Source organism: Salvelinus fontinalis, chromosome 2 (genome assembly GCF_029448725.1).
Source record: "Salvelinus fontinalis isolate EN_2023a chromosome 2, ASM2944872v1, whole genome shotgun sequence".
Taxonomy (NCBI): domain Eukaryota; kingdom Metazoa; phylum Chordata; class Actinopteri; order Salmoniformes; family Salmonidae; genus Salvelinus; species Salvelinus fontinalis.
The window spans coordinates 67,112,691-67,138,091 of record NC_074666.1 but is presented as its reverse complement, the minus strand read 5'-3'; the positions used below and the strand labels follow the sequence as shown (position 1 = coordinate 67,138,091).

The window sequence follows — 25,401 nt, the reverse complement described above, 5'->3', positions numbered from 1 at the left end:
CTGTTAGTGGAGAATGCAGTTTTGGCTCTGGCCTCTGGGGAGAGGGGCACCTGCCAGTAGCCACTGCGGAGGTCTAGTGAGGAGAACCAGGAGGACCCCCTAACCAGGTCCAGCGACTCATCGATACGAGGTATGGGGTATGAGTCCTTCCTGGTTACCTCATTCAGCCGCCTGTAGTCCGCACAGAACCTCAGCTTGCCCCCCTTCTTCGGAACCATGACGACTGGCGCCGCCCAGGGGCTGTCTGAGGGCTCAATGAAGTCTGCCCGCTGCATCTCCAACACAGCCTTGTCTGCCGCCTCCTGGCGTGCCAGCGGGATACGGCGGGGACGCATCTTGATGGGCCGAGCATCACCTGTGTCGATCTCATGCTGCACCAGATGAGTCTGACCCACCTCTTCCTCACTCAGCGCAAAGCTGTCTCTGAATTCAAACAGCAACTGCCACAACCGTTCCTGCTGCTCGGGGTCAAGACCAACACAGTTCCTCCCCCATATCTCCCTCACTGCAGACAGTGTCCTCTCCTCTCCCATCTGGGGTAGCTGGGCTGGGGGGGCGCGGCCTGGGCTCACAGAGGGCTGTGTCATGGAGGTAGCTGGGGGAATGTAGCACACCGCAGTAGGTGACAGGGGGGCTGGGGAAAAGTCACACACAGCTGTGGGGGAGGGGGGGCAGCCATGAGTCTCTGCTGCTTTAACTGTTGGAGTAAAGGGTTTGTTGGGTTGAGTGAATGTGACATTAGGGGGGGCCATGGTGACTTCCGGCCCTCCCTGGAAGCTCAGTGTGCCCCTATTTAGGTCTAACTGGCAGCCTGTGCTCCTAAGAAAGTCCAACCCCAGGATACAAGGGTCCTGCACAGCCGCCACCCACACAGGATGACGCACAGTCCTGCCCCCTACTGTCAGAGTCATTATTCCCTTCCCTTTCATGGGTGCCAGCTCACCTGTGACTGTGCGGAGCTGCACAGTGGTAGGCTCACACTGAGTCCAACCTGGCACAATATCTGGCCTCACCAGGGTTACTGTGGACCCAGTGTCCACCAGGGCGGAGCAGGGCACACCCTCCACAGTGACAGGGACATGACAAAAGTCCCCAACACAGGTCCGGCCCACCACAACAACAGGCTCCATTCGCTTGCTCTCGTCTGCTTCTGGGGGAAGTGGAGCCTTGCTTCCCCGTTTGTGCCGGTGGGCTCCCCCTGAAGATGATGGTGGTTGGGATAGAAAGCCAGGGGTCCGCACTACCCGGTCTATGCGGACCCCGAGCCGTTTCCCTGAGCTCTGGGGGACATGGGGCAATTTCGGCGCAGATGGCCTGGCTGGCCACAACCCCAGCAGACCCTGGGACCAGGGTGTGTGTTTTGTGCCGCCTGTAGCGACACAGCACGAATGAGTTCTGTCATTTCAGCCACCCATGCAGGCTTTTCCGGCTCCGGGCTGCTCTGCCCCCCAGCTCGCACAGAGGGTGTGTCTCCCTGCACCCCCACCAAAGCCCCAGCTGAAGTCCCAGCCCACACCAGCTCCCTCTCCAAAGCCATCTCCAAGGCTATCTGCAATGACTCAGGATGAGCCAGCTGGGTCTGTATGCGCAGCTCCGTAGGAGAGAGCGCCTGTATGAACTGGTCCCGTGCTAGCTCGCTCTGCACGGAGGGGGGCATGTGAGCATATGCCCGCCGAGAGAGGCTCTCAATGTCATTAGCTAACACCCGTAGAGGCTCTCCTGGCTGCCTGCGTCTATTACTCAGTTCGGAGCGCAGTAGCCCGGGCTGTACACACTGTCCATAGCGCCTCCTCAGTGCTCCCACTAAAGCGCCATAATCATGTCTGTCCTCGGGGCTAATCAATATCAAACAGGACAGAGCTTCATCCGTGAGGCATAAAGCCAACTGCAGTGCCCTTTCTTCATCCGACCACCCCCTAAAATGAGCTAACAGTTCAAACTGAGCATGAAAAGCTTCCCAATCCGCCTTACCGGAATACTTCGGGGTCTTAACAGATACGGACGCAGCCGGGAACTGGGCGCCGCCATGTTTGTTTACATCCTGAGCCCCAGATTCCTCGTCCCGCCGCGTCGACGTCACCACTTCGGCCCGCCCACCAGAATCCGCGCGAAACACAGTCGACGAGGCGCTCATGCCCGCTTCAGCCGCCATCACTCTAGCGTCCTCCCTCAAGCGGCCTCTGCGCTCCGACGCCCTGGCGATCTCCTCAGCCAGAACCTCCGACGTCCATTCACACGTATCTCCTTGGCCATAATCTTCCCCTACCTCCACCTTCACTTTCGGATTCCCTCGAAGCATTTTCAACCCCCGTTCTCACCTACGGTAGCTAGCCACAGAAGTCAGCTAGCTAGCTGGCTAACTTTTATCAACGTTTTTACTTCTGACACCAATGTAATGACCTGACTAGATCATAAAAGAACAACTGTCCAGACAGAGGATTGAGTTTACGAATGGACGGTTTATTAAACCAACTTTACACAGGCTACTGTTTGGCCGTAGCCCACGCCAAATAAGTGAAAGATAACACACAAGCCAATCGTGACCTTCTCTTGTGGAGCCCAGACGTAAGAGAGAGAACAAAGGCAAAACCTGGTCTTAACTTCCAATGCTCCATCCCCCTGCCCAACCCCCCTCCACGCCACTCCGCCAACCACCAGGATGCCCGGCATCAGAACATTCCAGGCATTCCCGTGATTGGCAGATAGCAGGTTGACTGACATGTCGGACCCCGCGAACACAACCACCTACTAGCCTAAGACATAACACACAGCTGTCTGTGCGGGTCGCTACAATATATATATATATATTTACAGTTTGCAGACTGATGTGTGACACCTATTAATGCCAATATAACATGCAAAACAAGCAACTACAAAAAATATATAAAATATACAGTGCCTTCGGAAGGTATTCAGATCCCTTGACTTTTTTTTTGTTATGTTACAGCCTTATTCTAAAATGGATTAAATAAAAATAAATACTCCGAAATCAACACACACTACCCCATAATGGTAAATCGAAAACACGTTTTTAGATATTTCTGCAAATGTATTAAAAATAAAAAAAAACATAGCTTGTTTACATAAGTATTCAGACTCGAAATTGAGCTCAGGTGCATCCAGTTTCCACTTATCATCTTTGAGATGTTTCTACAACTTGATTGGAGTCCACCTGTGGTAAATTCAATTGATTGGACATGATTTGGAAAAGCACACACCTGTCTATATAAGGTCCCACAGTTGGCAGTGCATGTCAGAGCAAAAACCAAGCCATGAAGTCGAAGGAATTGTCCGTAGAGCTCCGAAACAGCATTGCGTCGAGACACAGATCTGGGGAAGGGTACCAAAACATTTCTGCAGCATTGAAGGTTCCCAAGAACACAGTGGCCTCCATCATTCTTAAATGGAAGAAGTTTGGAACCACCAAGACTCTTCCTAGAGCTGGCCGCCCGGCCAAACTGAGCAATCTGGAGAGAAGGGCCTTGGTCAGGGAGGTGACCAAGAACCCGATGGTCACTCTGACAGAGCTCCAGAGTTCCTCTCTGGAGATGGGAGAACCTTCCAGAAGGACAACCATCTCTGCAGCACTTCACCAATCAGGCCTTTATGGTAGTGTCCAGATGTAAGCCACTCCTCAGTAAAAGGCACATGACAGTCCGCTTGGAGTTTGCCAAAAGGCACCTCAAGACTCTCAGACCATGAGATACAAGATTCTCTATTCTGATGAAACTAAGATTGATCTCTTTGGCCTGAATGCCAAGCATCACGTCTGGAGGAAACCTGGCACCATTCCTAAGGTGAAGCATGGTGGTGGCAGCATCATGTTGTGGGGGTGTTTTTCAGCGGCAGGGACTGGGAGACTAGTCTGGCTCGAGGCAAAGATGAACGGAGCAAAGTACAGAGAGATCCTTGATCAAAACCTTCTCCAGAGCGCTCAGGAGCTCAGACTGGGGCGACGGGTCACCTTCCAACAGGACAACAACACTAATCATACAGCCAAGACAACGCAGGATTGGCTTCGGGACAGGTCACTAAATGTCCTTGAGTGGCCCTGCCAGTAATTGCTACTCTGCCCCCCCCTGCCCTGAATGACGGGTCGCCACTGTGCCAATTGACTATAGAAACGTTTATATAGTGTTTACCACACAAACACACACACACACAGACAACTTTTATTTGATTACATTTTCTACAGTGCATAATACCAATTGTGCGACTGATGTTTTTCTTCTCTCTCTCTCAATCTACATGTTTTCTCTTTCTCTCTCTCTTTCCCTCCCTCATTCCCCCTCTCCTTCCCAGAGCTGGGTGGTCCTAACCAGCTAAATGTGTCCATGGGGCTCCAGGCCCTACAGCAGTCTCTCCAGCCCCTGTCGGAATGCTACCCATCCATGGGTCGACCTCCAGTCAGCCACGCCCTCACCATGCTGCATCTCTCCCTCACAGGTCAGTCAGTCTCAGCCTCTAGAATATATCTCCTGGACATTCTTACCTCACTATCATGGGTTGTGTAGGTCACACTGTAGCAAAATGCAACAGAAAAAGAAAACCTATGTTGTTATTGGATACAGTTATTAAAGGTACAATTAGTATACCCATTTCAATATGTTTACTGCCTACTGCAACACTGGTGAGGTCTGTAATCTCAAGAGGTTGATGTTTAATTGCAGAGATGTGCATTTTTTATTTAACCTTTATTTATCTAGGCAAGTCAGTTATGAACAAAATATTATTTACAATGATGGCCTACCTGGGAGCAGTGGGTTAACTGCCTTGTTCAGAACACCAGATTTTTACCTTGTCAGCTTGGGGATTCGATCCAGCAACCTTTTGGTTACTGGCCCAACACTCTAACCACTAGGCATTCTGCCGCCTCAAATGTAGTATCAATATCATTCAGCTTTCAACACCCATGAGAAAGATCATTTTAGAGATCAAAGTTTGATCTCTGAACATCTGCACAACACAAACAGTATAACACAGTGGTCACAACACAAACAGTATAACACAGAGATCACAACACAAACAGTATAACACAGTGGTCACAACACAAACAGTATAACACAGTGGTCACAACACAAACAGTATAACACAGTGGTCACAACACAAACAGTATAACACAGAGGTCACAACACAAACAGTATAACACAGAGGTCACAACACAAACAGTATAACACAGAGGTCACAACACAAACAGTATAACACAGAGGTCACAACACAAACAGTATAACAGAGAGGTCACAACACAAACAGTATAACACAGAGGTCACAACACAAACAGTATAACACAGAGGTCACAACACAAACAGTATAACACAGAGGTCACAACACAAACAGTATAACAGAGAGGTCACAACACAAACAGTATAACACAGAGGCAAGCTCACTTTCTCTCTTTTTCCTCCTCCACCCTCTCACACATATCTAGCTACGTTCGGTATGACAACCTAGGTGTGACCTAGATTGACAGAGTCACACTTCCTCTTCTCATGATGGTGAAACCGTATTGGCCAACCTCGCTCTGCACTAGAGGAAGAGAACTCTGAGAGAACAAGAAGAGAAGGGTCAGACCCAGGCACTTTACCAGACAGCAGCATTGTGCTAGTCAAATGTTAGTGTGATTGAGTGCAACTAGAGGAAATCGAGCCCATTTCCTGCTCTGTAGCTGCTGTTTGTCATGTGTACGAGTACGCATTGCTAACGTTGATGGAATTGATAGATTGATTGATAGAAGGTTGATGGAACGTTGCTGGTGGAGCGGGGAAGATTGATGGGGTTGCTGTGGTAGATGCTGGTTTGGGGCTAGGTGTACTTGTGATATTTAGTCTAAAATAGAGATGGAGAGGGAAGAAGAACCCGATGTTAATGAGAAGGAGCACTCCAAAACCCCAGGTGAGTAACAACAAGAGAAAACTGAAGATTGTTATCATTTGGGCCAGTTTTCAGTGCTCAGATTAAGCCTACTCCTGGACCAAAGCATGCTCAATGGAGAATAGTCTCCATCTGGGTCTGGGAAACCATCCATTTGGGTAGAAAAGGAGGTGAGAAAATGTTTCAGGGAAGGTGTGTGTATGTGTGTGTGTATGTTTTACTATCCTTGTGGGGACCAGAAGTTCTCACAAGGATACTTTGGCCATGTTTTGCCATTCCTTACAAGGAAAAAGGCTATTTTAGGCTTAGGGGTTAGGTTTAGGCTTAGGGGTTAGGTTTAGGCTTAGGGGTTAGGATTAAGGGTTAAGGGTTAGGGAAAATAGGATTTTGAATGGGAATCAATTGTTTGGTCCCTACAAGGACAATACAACAAACGTGTGTGTGTGTGTGTGTGTGTGTGTGTGTGTGTGTGTGTGTGTGTGTGTGTGTGTGTGTGTGTGTGTGTGTGTGTGTGTGTGTGAGCATGCGTGTGTGTGAGCATGCGTGTGTGTGAGCATGCGTGTGTGTGAGCATGCGTGTGTGTGAGCATGCGTGTGTGTGAGCATGCGTGTGTGTGAGCATGCGTGTGTGTGAGCATGCTACATCCTCCCAGTCAGTGCAGGATCAGTGAACCTCCTGAACCCATCCTCCATTTTGCGTGTTGGTGTGTGCCATTCGTGAAACATATATATTTTTTAATTAAGCTCTTGAAACCATCAAGTCAGGGATGTCAGTCTCCATCATTTAAGAGAAAATTGTTTGACGGAAAACAAATACTATTTGAACCCACTCTCGATCTCCCTCTAGAACTCTGCCATGTACAGTAGGCTATAGGGCCCTGCTTTCTGTTAGACTAAGGGCTCGATTCAATCCATATTGCCGAAGTTCAGCACCATAGCTCGCTTAATATTTCAAGGTAATTTCTGATTGAGCCGCCATGTGCAGCGTTTACCGTGAATGCAGTTTCCGTGTAGGAGGGAACATTGCTTTTAAATGTAATTTGCGCTATAGAGCTGAACTTGGTTGTGTACAGTTCTACTATGTCTTACCGGTCTTCTACTGCCGTATGAACAGAACTCTGCTAAGGTGAATAAACAAGACCTTTGTGTCTTCTGAGCAAAACATGACACACATCACAAGCAGGATGTGGTTGACCTAAATGGAGACAGAGCGAGAGAGAGGGAGGTGAGATGAAAAAATATCTACACTGGGAGTTGAGTGTTTTTGCATATTGACTGCCGTTAAAGTGAAACAGTCAGCTTCAATTGTAACAGGTCCCTTGTGTTGTAAGCCTCATATGCAGTCTCAGCACATGATGCTAGCCCGCAAACGTCTGTTGAGTGAGACTACAGCATTAGGTTGTAGTCAGGGTTGGGTAGGTTACTTTCTACATGTAATCTGTTACAGTTACAAGTTACCTGTCCAAAATTTTAACCAGTAATGTAACTTTTGGATTACGCAAACTCAGTAACGTAATCTGATTACATTCTGTTACTTTTAGATTACTTTCCCTTTAAGAGGCATTAGAAGAAGACAAAAATGTATGTTACCAATTGAACGACATCTTTTGCAGGATATATCAATGTTAAAGTTTACATAGCTGTATATGGATGTTACATTTTACTTTATGGGTTGGTTATGTAGGCTTTTTCTTTCTACTACATATAATAAAATGATTAAATTATATCTTTACATTAAAAACCACAGTCTATCAGAGTTCCAGTCATTCCGATAAATGTTATACACCTTGATCGTCAAGAATAGGACTTGCAAATATGGAAGTATAGATTAGCCAAATTGATTTACCTGAGCATGACCCCAAAACTAAGGACTTATTAGCCAGCCCTACTCTGTTGTTTATGATTTTGTTGTCGAGGAGGACTGATTGGGCTCATTGATTTTAGTTGAAAAATGGAATGGCATACTTTACCAAGAGTGTTCAAAGCTGTCATCAAGGCACAGGGTGGATACTTTGAAGAATCTAAAATATATTTGGATTTTTTTACCACTTTTTTTGGTTACTACATGATTCCTTATGTGTTATTTCATAGTTTTGATGTCTTCACTATTATTTTACAATGTAGAAAATAGTAAAAATAAAGAAAAACCCTTGGAATGGGTAGGTTTCCAAACTTTTGACTGGTACTGTATATATCATTTATAAGTCCAAAAATAGATGTAGCAACTACAGATTACCACTTTAAATCTATCAAAAGTGTGCAAATTTGAGCAAGTGTCCATTAGGACTATGGATTATTTTTTATCAGCATAAATTAGATTGAGCAATACAAGCCCCACTTTTATTCCATAGGCTTGGATCCGCGCTATGCAGCTGTTGCAAGAGCGCATTTTTCACTGGTTGTCCACTGGTTTGAAAAACAATGATTGATAAGCAGCTTAAACTTCTTGAATTCAACCATTATCATGTTCAAATACACATTTAGATTTGTGAACAGCCATCCACAACGACCTGTAGCCTACAAAAGCCTATTCCTGCTCTTTTCCCGCGATCCATCAAACACATTTGGTACGTCATCATAGCGGTCTCTACTTGTGGTCAGACTCGCTCAGGTGGAACAAACTTACATTTGCGCCTTTTTTCAATGCTGATTTTAAATGTCTTTGGAGAAAACAAGTGTCAAATATTTTTTTTCTTACAAACATCCTTTCTGAATTTAATAGTACTCCTCGAAGTAATCATCTAGTTTTTCAAAAGTATTGGTCATCTGATGACAATATTTTGTTGGTAACGGATTACAGTTATTACATGTAATCCGTTACTCCCCAACCCTGGTTGTAGTTCACTCAGGGTTAATGTACCATCGTTCAGTTTTGGGCGTCATCAACCTGTATTTTCCCCAGCTGAGTCATGTACTGTAAATGCCTAGCCTGTTTAATTCAGGCTTAACGCTGCACTCAGTAGTGAGCACAGCATTCAGTTTGTCTTAGGAAATGCATTCCACTATCTATGTATCAAATGAACAGAACCCCTTTGTTGGAGTTGCATTTCTCTTTTTCTCAGTTTATTTGCAGTCCTTCCCATATTAGATGTTATATAACAAGTAAATATGCTTGTCTGCCGTTCACACAAAGTTTAAAACCATTCTGAGCCATCTCAGCAGTACTTAGTGTGATTTAATGGGTGACCGACAGTGATATGCGTTTTTCACCAGAGGCTGGGGCATTGAAAGACAACAGTGTTACAGCTTATGCCTTTTACACGAGCATACAATCACACATCTGAGGCCTCAGTCACCACCGCCACCACCACCACTGTTCAAACCCACAAACGTCTTTATTTCCTTGCACATTGTTTAACAACTGGGTGTCGGCTGTTGGCTTACCCCTTTATTTGTTATTTCTAAAAATAGAAGATATTTCGTAATTTTATTTTTTATTTTTTTTACAGATCCCTTCTTTGGTTGCTGCAAAAAGCAATTTCAACTTGTGTGTTTTTGTGTAATATTTGAAAAAGAAAGAGGTTTTGGCCTCTCTTGCTCACATGTTTGTCCTCCATCTTTTACCCCAGATGTGAAGGTCCCCGACAAATCAGAGACCAAGCGCTACAGTGAGATCTTCCGGGACTTCGATAATTTTGAACTCTCTTTGGTCAACTCGTAAGTATGCCTTTTAGATTCACTCATCGTGTACACTTATTACCATTGTCACCCTCCACATCATAATCAGTCCATCATTCAGAACACCTTGACATGTTTTACATTTTAGTCCTTTAGCAGACTCTTATGCAGAGCGACTTACAGTGCATTCATCTTAAGGTAGCTCGGTGAGACAATCACATATCACATTCATAGTAAGGAAAACCTTTCCTCAATAAGGCAATTATCAACAGTGAGCTAGTAAGAAAGACCAATGTGACTGTTAGTGCAGGGATTACTTTTTTATTTGTTGGGGGGGGGGGTCTGCTACTAGTTGCCAGAAAGAGGAAGTGTATACCTACGTGAGATTATAAACCGAGTATATTCTTCCTCTTACATCTATGTGTACATACAGTACCAGTCAAACGTTTGGACACACCTACTCATTCAAGGGTTTTTCTTTATTTTTACTATTTTCCAGGTGTGTCCAAACTTTTGACTGGTACTGTACCTTAGTTTGATAGGTCCTATTTAAGAGTAACCCTTCATAATGGTTTTTTAGGTGCTTCATAAATCATTCAAGGTGGAAAAGGGGTTATGTCGCATTTGTCAATGCACCAGATGTAAGGACCTGAAAGTAATACCTTTTATATATTCTGAACACAAATATAAACGCAACATGTAAAGTGTTGGTCCTATGTTTCATGAGCTGAAATAAAAGATCCCAGAAATGTTCCATATGCACAATTTTTTTTATTTCTCTCAAATTGTGTTCACAAATTTGTTTACATCGACTGTTAGTGAGCATTTCTCCTTTGCCAAGATAATCCATCCACCTGACATGTGTGGCATATCAAGTAGCTGATTAAACAGCATGATCATTACACAGGTGCACCTTATGCTGGGGACAATAAAAGGCCACTCTAAAATGTGCAGTTTTGTCACACAACACAATTCCACAGATATCTCAAGTTTTGAGGGAGAGTGCAATTGGCATGCTGACTGCAGGAATGTCCACAAGAGCTGTTGCCAGATAATTTAACGTACATGTCTCTACCATAAACGTCATTTTAGAAAATTTGGCAGTACGTTCAACTGGCCTCACAACCACAGACCACGTGTAACCACGCCAGCCCAGGACCTCCACATCCGGCTTCTTTACCGGCGGGATCATCTGAGGAGGGTGGGGTGGTGCTGAGGAGTATTTTTGTGTGTAATAAAGCCCTTTTGTGGTGAAAAACATATTCTGATTAGCTGGGCCTGGCTCCCCACGCATGGCTGTGCCCCTGCCCAGTCATGTGAAATCCATAGATTAGGGCCCAATGAATTTATTTCAATTGACTGATTTCCTTATATGAACTGTAACTTAGTAAAATATATTTTTGTTAAGTATAGTATGAATTTGCCCAGAAATATTAGGTGAAGCATCTAGTAATTATAAAGGATTTACGAAGGCTTCATAAAGCCATTATAACATTTATCTGCCCTCTGCTCCATCAGCACTGTGGAGGAGATGTTTCTAGACCCTGACTCCCAGTCAATCGCTGAGACCGTCTCTACGGAAACCACCGACAACACTGAGCTGGATCACGTGACGGTGGGGGAGCAGTACTATCAGTCAATCAATTAACTAATCAACATTATTTCTAAAGCAATTTTTACACCAGCAGTTGTCACAAAGTGTTTTACAAATACCCAGGCTAAAAACAAACAATCAATCAATCAATTGTTACTATGTTATCTCTGTCAATCAATCAACATTTTTTTTCTAGCCTGGTGCTCCGTTGTGTTGATACCTTTGGTACCGTTTGTACTAGCCAACAGGGGAATCATTTGAATTTAGGTTCCGCTCATATTCTACTGATATGAAGTACAGTGTATATCGTCTTGTCTCCAAATCCATTTCTCTGTGTAATGGTCTGTATTCTGCCCTACAGTGTGAGGATGTCTACCCCGCAGATTGTGATGACAAAGATGGAGGTCTATCAGGTATGTTTGTAATACAATCAAAATGTATTTATAAAGCCCTATTTCCATCAGCAGATGTCACAAAGTGCTTATGCAGAACGTGGTGTGTTGTATGCATGTGTGTTTTTCCATTTTGTTCTATTTCAATTCAAATCACTTCGACTGACTCGAAATGACCCCAACCCTGGTGTGTGTAACGGAGGAGGTTTGTTGGTTCAGCGTGATGAGTAACCTTGCCAGAGACATGAAGACTTGCATTAGCTCCCACAGCTAAAACCTACTTAGGCTATAGCTCAGCGGGCTGAGGCATGTAGCACACAGGTGACCCAGGTTCAAGCCCAGTTGGTAACATGTGCAAACCCTTGTGGTTTAGGCTTTAGACTTCAGTATCCATGGTGTGCAGCAGGGCATTTGTAAATGCTGAGAGAGATTTCGCTACATTACAGCCAGCAGTAATTAGAGGACAGGGCTTATAGTTGCAATGTGTTGAAGGTGACTAGCGTCTGTGATCTCTATCACCAGCACCATATGTTCCTCGTGTCCATTACCCATTTTAGACAGAAGATGTGGTACTGTATGTTACCTGCAAAAAATATAAGGCCATGTTTGTATGACTAGCCCCTTATATACAGTGCATTCGGAAAGCATTCAGACCCCTTGACTTTTTCCACATTTTGTTACTTTACAGCCTTATTCCAAAATGTATTAAATAGTTTTTTCCCCTTATCAATCTACACATAATACCCCATAATAAAAAATTCAAAAATAGGTTTTTAGAAATATTACATTTACATAAGAATTCAGACCTTTTACTCAGTACTTTGTTGAAGCACCTTTGACAGCGATACAGCCTCAAGTCTTCTTGGGTGTAACGCTACAAGCTTGGCACACCTGTATTTGGGGAGTTTCTCCCATTCTTCTCTGCAGATCCTCTCAAGCTCTGTCAGGTTGGATGGGGAGCGTTGCTGCACAGCTATTTTCAGGTCTCTTCAGAGATGTTCGATCGGATTCAAGTCCGGGCTCTGGCTGGGGTACTCAAGGACATTCAGAGACTTGTCCAGAAGCCACTCCTGTGAACCCAATAATAACCTTTGCCCCAGTCTGAGGTCCTGAGTACACTGGAGCAGGTTTTCATCAAGGATCTCTCTGTACTTTGCTCCGTTCATCTTTCCCTCGATCCTGACTAGTCTCCCAGTCCCTGCTGCTAAAAAACATCCCCACAGCATGATGCTACCACCACCATCCTTCACCTTAGGGATGGTGCCAGGTTTCCTCCAAATGTGAAGCTTGGCATTCAGAACAAAAAGTTAAATCTTGGTTTCATCAGACCAGAGAATCTTGTTGATCATGGTCTGAGAGTCTTTAGGTGCCTTTTTGCAAACCAAGCGGGCTGTCATGTGCCTTTTACTAAGGAGTAGCTTCCATCTGGCCACTCTATCATAAAGGCCTGATTGGTGGAGTGCTGCAGAGATGGTTGTCCTCCTGGAAGGTTCTCCCATCTCCATAGAGGAACTCTGGAGCTCTGTCAGAATGACCATCAGGTTCTTGGTCACCTCTCCAGAGGGTGTGACAATAAGTATTGTACAAACTTGGACCCAGGCGCAGAGAAACACAGCAGGCAGAGGTGAGGATTAATTCAGAACATTTACTGAAGCTTACACAGCAAAAACAACAAATCACTGGCACATGAATCACTAAACAAAACAAGAGACCTGCGCAACCGGCCCAGTCCACAGAGGACCTAATAGTCATACACCAGGTGAACCCAATAAACCCAATCAGGCTCACCTGGACACCTGAAAACACAAGTGGACTCCAATCAAGTTGTAGAAACATCTTATGGATGATCAAAAGAAACAGGATGAACCTGAGCTCAATTTCAGTCTCATAGCAATATACTTATGTAAAAAGGTATTTCTGTTTTTTATTTTTAATACATTTGAGAGAAAAAAAATTAAAAACCTGTTTCCGCTTTGTCATTATGGGGTATACTGTGTAGATTGATGAGGATTTATTTATTTTTTGATCTATTTTAGAATAAAGCTGTAACGTAACAAAATGTGGAAAAAGTCAAGGGGTCTGAATACTTTCTGAATGCTCTGTAAGGCAATATTTATTTCAAACAGCCCCTTATTACCAGTTGTTTACAGGTATACTCCTTTTATACGTATCAGTGGGTAATTGGCAAATTCCAAGGGTTGGGGGTTGTTGTTGAACCATGGGGGCTGTTTGCATTTCAAATGAGGGATGTGTTAAACAATGGAAGTGTTAATGAATTTACCTGCAAAAAATCTGAGAACCATTCACACAGACCCAATACCTGTATTTTGGTTACAGGGTCAGTATAAATACAGGAATCATAACTAGGTGTTAAGTGGGTTTTATTGTTCCATGTTTTTCTACCCCCTATGCTTTTCAGAAATACAAAAAAAATCTAGTATAAAAATGCAGGCACAGTAAATTTGTGTGGTTTTGGTCTTTATGTGAAAAGGATGCAAAGAGTCCAAACCATTCTCTTCTGGAAACACTGGTGATTGACACTAATAGACAGCCAATCCAGGTGGGATGTGATTAGTGATGTGGGCGGGACTAGTGGGGTGACAGCCAGTCACGGTGGTTGATCTCCAACTATTCAACCTGTCTTGTTGACGTGTAATTAGCCGGTGGCGCTAATTGCCTCTGTGTTAACGAGATTAGGAGAAGAGTGGAGAGGGTGGGGAGGGAGAGAGGATTAGAGCTGTAGACAGATGCTCTCTAGTTTACCACTCAGACATATCCATCAAACAGGAGAGAGGGAGGGAGGAAGAGGGGAAGGAAGGGATGAGAGAGGGGGAGAAGGAGAGAGGAAGGGAGAAATGTGGGAGTGAGGGAGAAAGGGGGGGATAGGGGAGGTAGAGAGGGATGGGGAAAAAGAGAGGGGGAAATCCCTTACGGAAAAAACAACATCAATTTCACATGTGATCTCATGTGAAGTTAATATGATTACATGTGACATGTTAAATAAGCATGTGATAGCATGAAACTACACGTGAAAACATTTAAGCACATGTGAAAACAACATTTCAACAGGTGATACCATGAAAATACACGTGACAACATTTGGAAGTTTTTCATGTGAAAGTGCAAATTAGATTTTCACACATTTGAAAATGCAATTCCACATGTGAAAAGATGGTGTACACAAGTGAACAACTGACCTCATTTGTGTCTCTTTTGTTTTCACACGTGAAAATTTCAGCTCAACATGTGAAAAAAGTTAAAGGAAGTAATGAAATGATATAGGTGTTTTAAGGTAACTGGTACGCCGATCAGCTAAAATAGTGTCACTTAAACAACAAAAAATCTATGACAACATGATTACCTTTGACACCAATTTAAATGTGATTGGTCACACACATATTTAGCAGATGTTATTGTGGGTGTAGCGAAATGCTTGTGTTCCTAGCTCCAACAGTGCAGTAGTATCTACATTTTCACAACAATGCACACACATCTAAGAGTCAAAGAATGGACTTAAGAAATATAATTATTAGGACAATATGACGCCACCTGGGATTTGAAATGCGCTTATCTTTCTGCTGCGCCACAAAGCCTGTATCATTCTCAGAAGTCCCCTACACATTCATTACATATAATACCTCGCTGCACTGCTTTTTTTTAATATCAGTTAATCTGACTATTCTCTCATCATTGATTCCATTGACTTATTTCAGTAATTTGAGGGTTTTCTGTATAGTTGTCTAATGTTGGTGAGGCATATAATTCTGTTTTGATATTACTCCTGAATGAATAAGTAGGATAAATATAATACTTTTCTTGAGTGTATTATACAAAGCTGAGATTTACTATTAAGTCAAAAGTATAAGAATACAGGTGAAACTAGTCATTGACACAGACATGGTGGTGTAGCAGGAAGATGTGAATGCTGTGAACCATGAGGTTGTGAGTTCAAATCCCAGGTGAGGACCTGTTGAATAATTATTACTGTATAAATAAACGTACGCAATGTAATCATGTAGGTTGGAAACACTGCGGCTATTTCGTGATGTTCCGGCGACATCCTAACGACATATTTTTGTCTGCAGGGCATCATGTGAAAATGTCAATCCGCATGTGAAAGGTGATGTGATCATGTGAAATATCATCACATGTGAAGTGTCCCAAAACAACATGTTTTTTTTTTCATGTGACATTTCACAGGTGAAATAAAATGTTACATGTGCAAAACATCGTGATTTTCCACATGTTTTTCCATAAAGGGATGGGAGGGAAAAGAGAGAAACAGACAGAGGGGAAGAGTGAGTACAGAGTGAGTAATGAAAAGAGCATTGTTCAGCCTGAGAGACAAAAAACTACAAAGGAGACAGAAAGGAAGGCCAGTGAGATGATGGGGAAATAGGAATGAGAGGAGGACATGTTAGACCAGGGTCTTGTTCAGTAGGACACAACGTAGCAGAACATTTTGCAATGGAAACTGAAAAACTGTTTTTCTTTTTAAATTCACAACGCTTTGAAATGTTTTCCCCCTACTGAACGCAGCCCACTTGTTTCTCCAGGAACTGTGTATGTATGTAGGGATGTCCTTTGACCCCATTAAACCCCAATTCTATGGACACAGACACACGTTGCCGTAATGCAGATTAAGGATTACAGGACCACGTAGAGCAGTGTTTAAATAAGACATTAGAATGGAAACATCCTGGAGCCGTGCCTATTCGCTGTGCTGCACGCCCCGGAAGGCCTCACGTCACCCACTGCAGCGCACCAGACAGTCACCTTTTCTTGGTGTGGGTTGCCCCTAGATGCTGATCTTTTTTGATCTTTTAGAAACAGTACAAAATATACACATACAAACGGAAACATCAGACAAACATCAACTACATCACAACTGCACAGACCCGTAAGCACAGACCCCAATCTCCAGCCCCCGCATCACTTTCCGTCACATGGCCTAAAACAGCACCATTTCTCTCCGTAGCCCACCCGCTACCAATATTTAAATAATAAATCATGACATTTTTCCATTATGCTAATGATGGCGGATTGATTGATTTCCACGTTTTTAGTATACGTTATTTTTCTCAAGATGAGCGATGAGAAGAGAATCGTTCAACCCATCGGGTATCTCACGACACCCCCATATGCCATGTCTTGAAATATGCAGACCGACAGGTTAAAGGGAAGTTTACATTTTAATACTTCTGACAGCCAACTGTCTAGCTCCGCCCACAACTTCCCGGACTTTATAGCATTCCCAGAAAGCATGGATTGTTGAGTCATTATTAGTTTTATACTTCAGACATGACTCTGCCATTGTGCTGTAGAATTTGTGAATTTTGTCTCTTGTATAATCAATTCTATACATTAGTTTATACTGGGTTAAGCATACATTTTCGTTAACTGTAATTTCGGGAGCACTTTACTTAACACCCAGCCTACGTGGTCATAACCATGCTATAATATGTCATAACAGCTGACAGAACTTGTCATAACCTGCCATAATATGGTCATAACACTGTCATGACCCATATATTTACACCTGTTGTGACATATATTGCGTTATTATATGGATGGTTATGACACCTATATACGAGTGTCAAAACCCACATTTATTCAAATGTATTTTTTCCCTGCCAAGCAGTTTCCTTTCGTTTCAAAGTTTATTTCTTAAGTCCTTTGTTGTTTGTTGTAATACATTCTTTACAGTCATGTTTTTTTCATCGCACTGTATTTTAAATAACTTCTCGAAAATACGCTACGACACTGTCATAAAGGATTATGACCATCATAATCGTATAAGCCAATCACGTACATTCCCTTATAAAGTGGGTGGTTCGAGGCCTGAATGCTGATTAGCTGACAGCTATGGTATATCAGACCGTATACCACGGGTGTCTTGTCCTGCTCCGGAAATCTGCTCCTGTATTCGTCCCAGTCATCAGCAACAGAGCATTGGGATAGGTGCATGTCGGACATTAATGTGTGCGGAATTACAATGATAGTTTAATATGGTCAATTTCAGAAAATGTTAAATAACGTAAACATGTTGTTGACAGGTTGGCTATAGTCTAATGGAATGTTTTGCCTTGTGTGGTAGGTTTTGTGGGTTTGGACAGTCTTATGTCGGTGTCTTATGTGTCACAACAGGTCTAAATATATGTGTCATGACAGTGTACATCAGCTGTTTCGACAGATTATGACATGGTTACGTGTTATGACGCTGGCTGTCAAGTGAAGTGTTACGTTATTTCGTTATGCTCCAACTTTACCTCCATCCTGTGCCAACATCCGTTCTTTTTAAGTCTTGGTTCCAATAGTTTATATTTTTTTTCCTAAGAGATTGTCAGTTGGTTAGGCTCTCTGCGAGGTTTTATATATCTTACCTATCATATGAACATCCTTTTCTGACTCAAATAAGATTCCCTAAATGTTGCTCTGATGCCCAAAAGATGTCAAATCGAGTCGTAATAGGTCACTTTTAAGTTGTATGTATTTGAAACGATCAAATATTATCTTTTGGTCAATTTGGCATTTTCCCCACTAATGATTAAGGTTAGGATTGGGGGAGAGGAAGCTGATCCTAGATCTGCACCTAGGGGAAACTTCACCCCGGGGCACCTCTTCTTTACCATGTTACTAAGCATATAGCTATACCTTCCCTCTGAGTGCCCTCCTCCTCTCTCTTCATTCAGTTACATCTAATACAGAGTCCTGCCCTCACCCTAACTCGACCCACTCTTCCCAATCCCAAATTCTCCCAGCTACCCCCTCACCAGTTTGGAGCTGATCTGTAATAAGTCAAATGGAGGGGCGAGGCGTGGGGCTGCGGATAGGGGTGAGCGGTGGGGGTAGGGTGGTAGGGTTGATGAGTTGAGTGGTCCGTGCCGTGGTCTGTTTTCTGTAATGCCTGTCGTCTGTCCCATCGGGTTGACATTGATTGATCCTTGCACTGTATATGTGTCAACTGTGTTGTTTATCTGTGTTAGTTGGTAAATGTCAAGGGTAAATAACAGTATGGGCCGAGTTCGGCGTTTGTGTAACTAACTACTGTTGGCACTTGTGTAACACAAGTTGACATTCTGACCGTCGTATATCAATATTCCTGATTGACTGTAATTCCACTAACCTACAGCTGTGAAGTTCTCTCTACTGAGACAGAAAGGGAGAGAGAGAGAAAGAGAGATTGGGAGAGGGTGAGAAAGAGAGAGATGGGGGGGGGAGATCATGTACAGAAAAAAATGCTGTAAGGAGGAGCATCAATAATCAGTTTGTACTGAGCTCGAACCCGATCCTCACCACATCCACCCTCATAGTCCTCTTGACAGGGTCTGCAAGTCGCACACACACACACACCAGGAGGTAAAACCTGGTTGTGATCTAAAGCCTGTCACTCCACAATCTGGACCTGCCCTCTCTGGATAATCCCTAGTCCCAGAAGCCAGCACAGGCAGAGCGGAGCGAGATGGGACACACACACACACACACACACACACACACACAAGTGGCACAGGGACACTCATTGCCGAAGTGTGAAGGGGAGCCCACAAGAGAGGGAGACAGGGAGTGTGTGAGAGAGAGAGAGAGAGAGAGAGAGGTCAACGCAGCACAACACTCGGTCAGAAAGTCTTCATCGTTTTTTGGTGGATTTTGCTCTCCGACATGGAGTTACTTGTTTCAAGGGAGAAGCCCGTTATATGCTCTGCTCTCACTCTGGGTACTGAGAGGGGCGTCTGTGACAACACACAGAGAGGACTCGAGCTCAGAAATAGAGTGTAGGACACAATGCATCTCTGTGTCGGAGAAGAAGAAGTGAAACAGGATATGGACTTTTCAGAAGACTGCGGTATTGACAGATCCAACAATCTATTCCTGCGCGTGCAGCTCGACCGTGGACAGGTCAAAGAAGTGGAAGGACAGCGGTACTGAGAGTGACGCTGCGAGATCACGAGTGAGGGGGGAAAAGAGGACTGAGAAAGCACATGACAGGGAGAGAGAGAGCAGAAAGGAGAGTGCGGGAGGAAGGAAGAAAGAAAGCACATGACATGCGTTGCAGGATTGTTGCATGTCGCCATCTGCTGTCACTGAGTCAGAGAGGAAGATGAGAGAGAGAGAGAGAGCAGTTGACTGACTTCAGACTGCTGTCAGTCACACCAACGCCCTGACTTCCATAACAACCATAACACAAAACACCCGCTCTGCTGTTGCCACATCGATTACAGCACTCTGGCACCGAGGAGTTGCCAGGGTGATCTTCTCAGACGTCACATTTTCTCTCTCTCTCTCTCTCTCTCTCTCTCTCTCTGACGGAGGAGGGGAGCAGTGGAACAGGTGCTGGAGGGAGGAGGGGAGGGGGTAGGAGCCAGGGAGAGGAGAGAGGTAGAGAGAGGGAAGAGGAGAGGAGGTGTACCTAAAACGCCTGTTTGGGACCCCCAGGCCATCCCTTTCTCTCTCTTTTCCTTTCTTCACTTCTGTCCGTTAAAGCACAGTCTGTTTAGCCCTGGAAGTAGCTGGTCTAGGCTGGACTGGAGAAATTCCTTGGGACATTTAGATTTTCCCACATGATGACCTCTTGCTATGCATGCTTTGAGATGACCAACCTATGACCACACCTCCACCCGTGGTGGTGTAGTAATGACCACTTGGGCAACTGCAGCACCTGGACCTTGTGGACTCTTGGGACAAGCCCTGATGACCAGTCATTCTCATTCTCTTCTCCATAGAGTTTGTTTGGCTAAACCATAAACTTGTTGTGGAAACAGAGCTATGTCTCTGAGTAACTCACGGAACTGAGAAATAGGAGATACCCTTTTTTTGTCTGTTCTCTTTTATTCCTTTGTTTTTGTTTCTTGGATGACAAATTATTCGGATTACACATTATTGATAGTATGGGACACAAAGCATACCCGTGAGCCCAGCTTTTTCCCTGGGAATCAGGGGGGAGAGGGGTCTGTTTTGGACACCCCGTGGGGGTCCAGACTGCCCCGTTGTGTGTGTGTTGGGGTAAAAAGCCCTCCTGACTGTGTGCCATCAGGGTGAGTTAGAGAGGGTATGCAGTGATGCTGATGTACTCACTCTCAGCCCAGGAAGCAGACCTGGCTCTGTGTCGCTGTGAGGGAGGCGTGGAGCTGGCCCTGCAGTATGCCAAGATGTGGTGCCGCTACGCCAAGGACCTGCTGGCCTGGATGGAAAAGAGAATCAGCCTGGGTGAGTGGAGACGTGGGTGTGTACGTGGGTGTGGGTATTTCTGTGTCTGTCTGCCTGTGTGTACTTGGGTGTGTGTGTGTTTGTTTCTGTGTCTGTCTGCCTGTGTGTACGTGGGTGTGGGTGTGTTTGTTTCTGTGTCTGTCTGCCTGTGTGTACGTGGGTGTGGGTGTGTTTGTTTCTGTGTCTGTCTGCCTGTGTGTACGTGGGTGTGGGTGTGTTTGTTTCTGTGTCTGTCTGCCTGTGTGTACGTGGGTGCGGGTGTGTTTGTTTCTGTGTCTGTCTGCCTGCTTGTCAGTCTGTCTGTCTCATATTCATACTTGCATATCTTACATTGACATAAACACATGATTGAATTAAAGTCAAGTGCACCTATCTCAAATTAGGCCATGGCCCATAGTGTATCACTGCAATGTGGTACAGACTCATTCAAAGTAACAAATGGACACAACTACCCAAGTATAACATATTCACAAACACATATATTTGTAAATATGTGCTTGCATGTAAACAATGTGCTTTGCATATAAACAAATGAAATAGTTCACACACCAAATGTGAAGTATATACCATGTTTCTGGCATTCATAGACAGTTTAGCCTTCTCGAGACATAAGATAAACAAGACTAATTTTAGGACAACACGAAAGGCTCTCTTATCTCTCTGTAAAAAAGTTATTTTACTGGTATGGAACTGCAGTAACTACAGCAACCAAAGCTCTTCTCCTAGGAAAGACAAGCAGTTAAGTAGGCCTACACTGCCATTAGAGAATGTGTGTTTATTCCTCAACTGTAATAGGATAATAGACCTTGTGGTTGAACCCTGTGTGGAAGGATTAACAGTATTCTCCACAGTACCCTCTGGTGGTAAAACTTCGGTATTACAAGGACTGTTATAAGGACCATTTACATTCCTAGTGAGCAAAACTGGATATCCGAGAAAATAATTAACAATTTCAGGGACAGCAAGATATCACGGACCCCTTAGGTTGAGAAACACTGTTAGGGTATTACGGAGCAGTATAACCTACCCTGAAGAACACTAGGGTGGGGTATTACGGAGCGGTTTTACGGTAACATTAGGGTATTACGGAGCGGTATAACTTACCCTGAGGAACACTGTTAGGGTATTACGGAGCGGTATGACCTACCCTGAGGAACACTGTTAGGGTATTACGGAGCGGTATGACCTACCCTGAGGAACACTGTTAGGGTATTACGGAGCGGTATAACCTACCCTGAGGTACACTGTTAGGGTATTACGGAGTGGTATAACCTACCCTGAGGAACACTGTTAGGGTATTAGATCTGTATGGTTGGTAGCCAATGAGGATAACATGGAGCGGGCCAGCCACTCCCCCCAGGGGAACCCCACAGAGACTACAAGGCTTACAGGGCAGATTAACCAGGCCACAGCAGGAGAATGGACAGGATGGACAGCCTACAGTTCTGCTCTGTACTGTAGCCTTCTGTACTGTAATGTACTCTGCTATACCACACTGTAATGTACTGCAGTGTTATGTGCTGTGCTGTAGGAGGGCAAAGAGATCAGCTCACCAAGGTGCTGCCAAGCAGACCTGTGTTTGGATAGCTGTGTATAGGAAATGGAGAGAGGTCAGAGTGACAGTGTAGGGGAAGTGGTCAACATAGAGGGAAAGGTCTGAGCTAGTGGTCAGAGGTCTGAGCCACTGTGGACAGTGGTCAGTTGAATGCAGTGGAGGCTGGTGGAAGGAGCTATAGGAGGGCTCATTGGGCTAGAACGGAATAAATGGACCAGTATCACACGGCAAACCTATAGAAACCACCTGTTTGACTCCGATCCATTTCTTCCATTCCAGCCTTTACAACGAGCCCATCCTCCTATAGATCCTTCCACCAGCCTCCACTGGTTGAATGGTTGCAACGCTGACACCACAGCATCAATATGGATCAGCAGATTAGTCTACTTGAAGTAGGGCAGCACTTAGGCAGCCAAAGCAGAGCATTGATTTTGATATTTATTGATGTAAGCTAACAATCTGAACTGACCTCTCCTCTCTATGAGGTCTGATGGCCTGATATGGGATCTGATATGTTACATATTGGTTGTTATATCACCATTGAAAGACATACATGGAACACGCAACAGCTCCAAAAGTCCTATGGATATTTGGCCTGATAAAAGCTTTTGATAAGACTGCCTGACGATATTGTTATGCTAATAAATTGTTTTTACTCAAATCAATCACGTTCCGTCATACTGACTTATTCTGGTCTGTTTGCAGAGCAAGAGTTTGCCAAGAACATCATAAAGGCAGCAGAAACAGCTAAATCCTGTGTGGCTCAGCAGGTATGGATGCTTTTCTTGTCTCTCGTGTGCATGGGGCTGTATAGGTTGTACATGTGATGATGTGTACAGTATTGCATAGAAAAGTATTCAATTCATATCAGATGACTCTTCAGGCCTGTTATTAGCTACCTTAGTGGAATGCACTGAAAGTCGCTGTGCATAAAAGCGTCCGCTAAATTACCAAAATAAAATGTTTTACAGTGCCTTGGCGTTTTTTCACAATTTGTTGTGTTACAGCCTGAATTTCAAATGGGATTAAATGTCTCTGGCCGAAAACACAATATCCCATAACGTCAGAGTGGAATTATGTTTTTAGAAATAATTCATTAAAAATGAAAAGCTGAAATGTTTTGAGTCAAGCCTAAATACGTTCAGGAGTAAAAATGTGGTGAACAAGTCACATAATAAGTTGCATGGACTCTGTGTGCATTAATAGTGTTTATTATGATTTTTGAATGACTGCCTCATCTCTGTACCCCACACATACGATTATCAGTAAGGGCCCTCAGTCGAGCAGTGAATACCAAACACAGATTCAACCAGAAAGACCAGGGAGGTTTTCTAATGCCTCGTAAAGAAGGGCAACTATTGGTAGATGGGTAATAAAAAAAACAGCCATTGAATATCCCTTTGAGCATGGTGAAGTCATTAATTACACTTTGGATGGTGTATCTATACACCCAGTCACTACAAAGATACAGGCAACCTTCCTAACTCAGTTGCAGGAGAGGAAGGAAACTGTTCAGGGATTTCACCATGAGGCCAATTTAAAACAGTTACAGAGTATAATGGCTGTGAGTATAAACTGAGTATAAACTGAGGATGAATCAACAACGTTGTAGTTTGAAAATAATAATTGGCAAATGTTGCACAATCCAGATGTGGAAAGATCCCAGAAATACTCACAGCTGTAATTGGTGCCAAAGGTGCTTCTACAAAGTATTGACTCAGGGGTGCGAATGCTTAAGTAAATTAGATATTTCTGTATTTAATTTTCAATCATTTTGCTAAAGATTCTACAAACATGTTTTCAGGCAACACAACAAAATGTGGAATAGGTCAAGGGGTATGAATACTTTCTGATGGCACATGTACAGTATTGCATAGAAACATATTATTTCATTCATTTCACCACTCTCTCTACATAATCTCTGAAATACTGTATAACTAATATCTCTAATATAACAGAAATATATCTAAATAACATATTGAAACTATATCTATGACCTGGTTCTTACTGTGTTGTTGTTACAGGACATGATGCCTCTGCAGTACATCTACACCATGGCCCTGGAGCACGATGTGAAGACCAGCCAGTCTACTAAACAGACATCAGAACTGCTGCAGCAACGCTGCTACCAGGTACTACAGACAGACAGGCAGATGGACCGACAGACAGACAGACAGACAGGCAGGAGAACCGCCACAGACAGAAACAATTAGCAAGCCTACTCAATGTGTCAAAAAAAAACATTAATGTATGCAAGAAAATGTGGAATAATGTGTAAACTGATTGAGTGTGATGTGTTTAATCCGACGTCTTTATCCTGAAGGCCCTGGCATCTAAGAAGAACGAGATTGATAAGTGGCGCAGGGAGTTCAAGGATCAGTGGTCCAGAGAACAGAGGAGGATGGTAAGCGCGGGTTTGTTTTAGACGCTACTGTGTGTGTGCGTGTTGAACAGCTTTTCCCATTGATCGGAAACATTGCGTTAACTAACGGCTTCTCTCATTGGTCAGAACAATGTGGTAATTGCTTCTCCCATTGGTCAGAACAATGCGGTAACAGCTTCTCTCGTTGGTCAGAATGAGGCGGTGGCGGCTCTGAAGAAGGCTCGTCAGCAGTACCTGCAGCGCAGCGAGGACCTGGAGAAGACCAAGGCTGTGACGGCCAAGGCCGGGGACGAGCTCACAGCGGGAAACAAGACCCTGGACAAGAGGAGGAAGTCACGTGACGACGCACAATCAAAGGTGTGGTGCAGCGGGTCCAACCGCCATATGGGGTTCACTGAAACATATCCCTCTCTTTTTTTTGGTTCCACTTTTAAGGTTTTCATTTTTTTTTATAGGAAAATGATAGTTATATTTTTCAGTCATCATGTGACTCACTGTGCCTATCTCCCTCTCTCTCTCTCTCTCCCTCTCTCATCCAGGTGATGGAGTCAGAGATGCAGTACAGACAGTGTGTGTGTGAGGCCCATGACCACCAGGACAAGCTGGAGAGCTTGAAGGAGAAAATCATAGTTCACACCCGCAAACTCATCTGCCAGGGGGACACTGTGCTCAAGGAGGTGGGTGTCCCAAGCCGATTGGAGATAGACTTTCCCTGTGCCGGATGGAACAAGTGGAGTGCATAATAGGGATAGTGATAGCATAAGAGTGGGCATAAGAGTAAATAG

General features: G+C 44.1%; 1 protein-coding gene across 1 annotated transcript in view; it reads left to right on the top strand.

The window, feature by feature from the left end:
- Window positions 1–5,554: 5,554 nt before the first annotated feature.
- Window positions 5,555–25,401, top strand: part of LOC129824009 (GEM-interacting protein-like) — a 28,973-nt gene continuing 9,126 nt past the window's right edge. Inside the window, exons 1-10 of the mRNA XM_055883263.1 lie at window positions 5,555–5,892; window positions 9,440–9,527; window positions 11,007–11,103; window positions 11,444–11,495; window positions 20,553–20,678; window positions 22,939–23,003; window positions 24,258–24,365; window positions 24,557–24,637; window positions 24,809–24,973; window positions 25,156–25,293. Coding sequence (XP_055739238.1) covers window positions 5,838–5,892; window positions 9,440–9,527; window positions 11,007–11,103; window positions 11,444–11,495; window positions 20,553–20,678; window positions 22,939–23,003; window positions 24,258–24,365; window positions 24,557–24,637; window positions 24,809–24,973; window positions 25,156–25,293 — 975 coding nt within the window. The 5' untranslated portion in view covers window positions 5,555–5,837. The remainder of the gene's footprint in view (window positions 5,893–9,439; window positions 9,528–11,006; window positions 11,104–11,443; window positions 11,496–20,552; window positions 20,679–22,938; window positions 23,004–24,257; window positions 24,366–24,556; window positions 24,638–24,808; window positions 24,974–25,155; window positions 25,294–25,401) is intronic.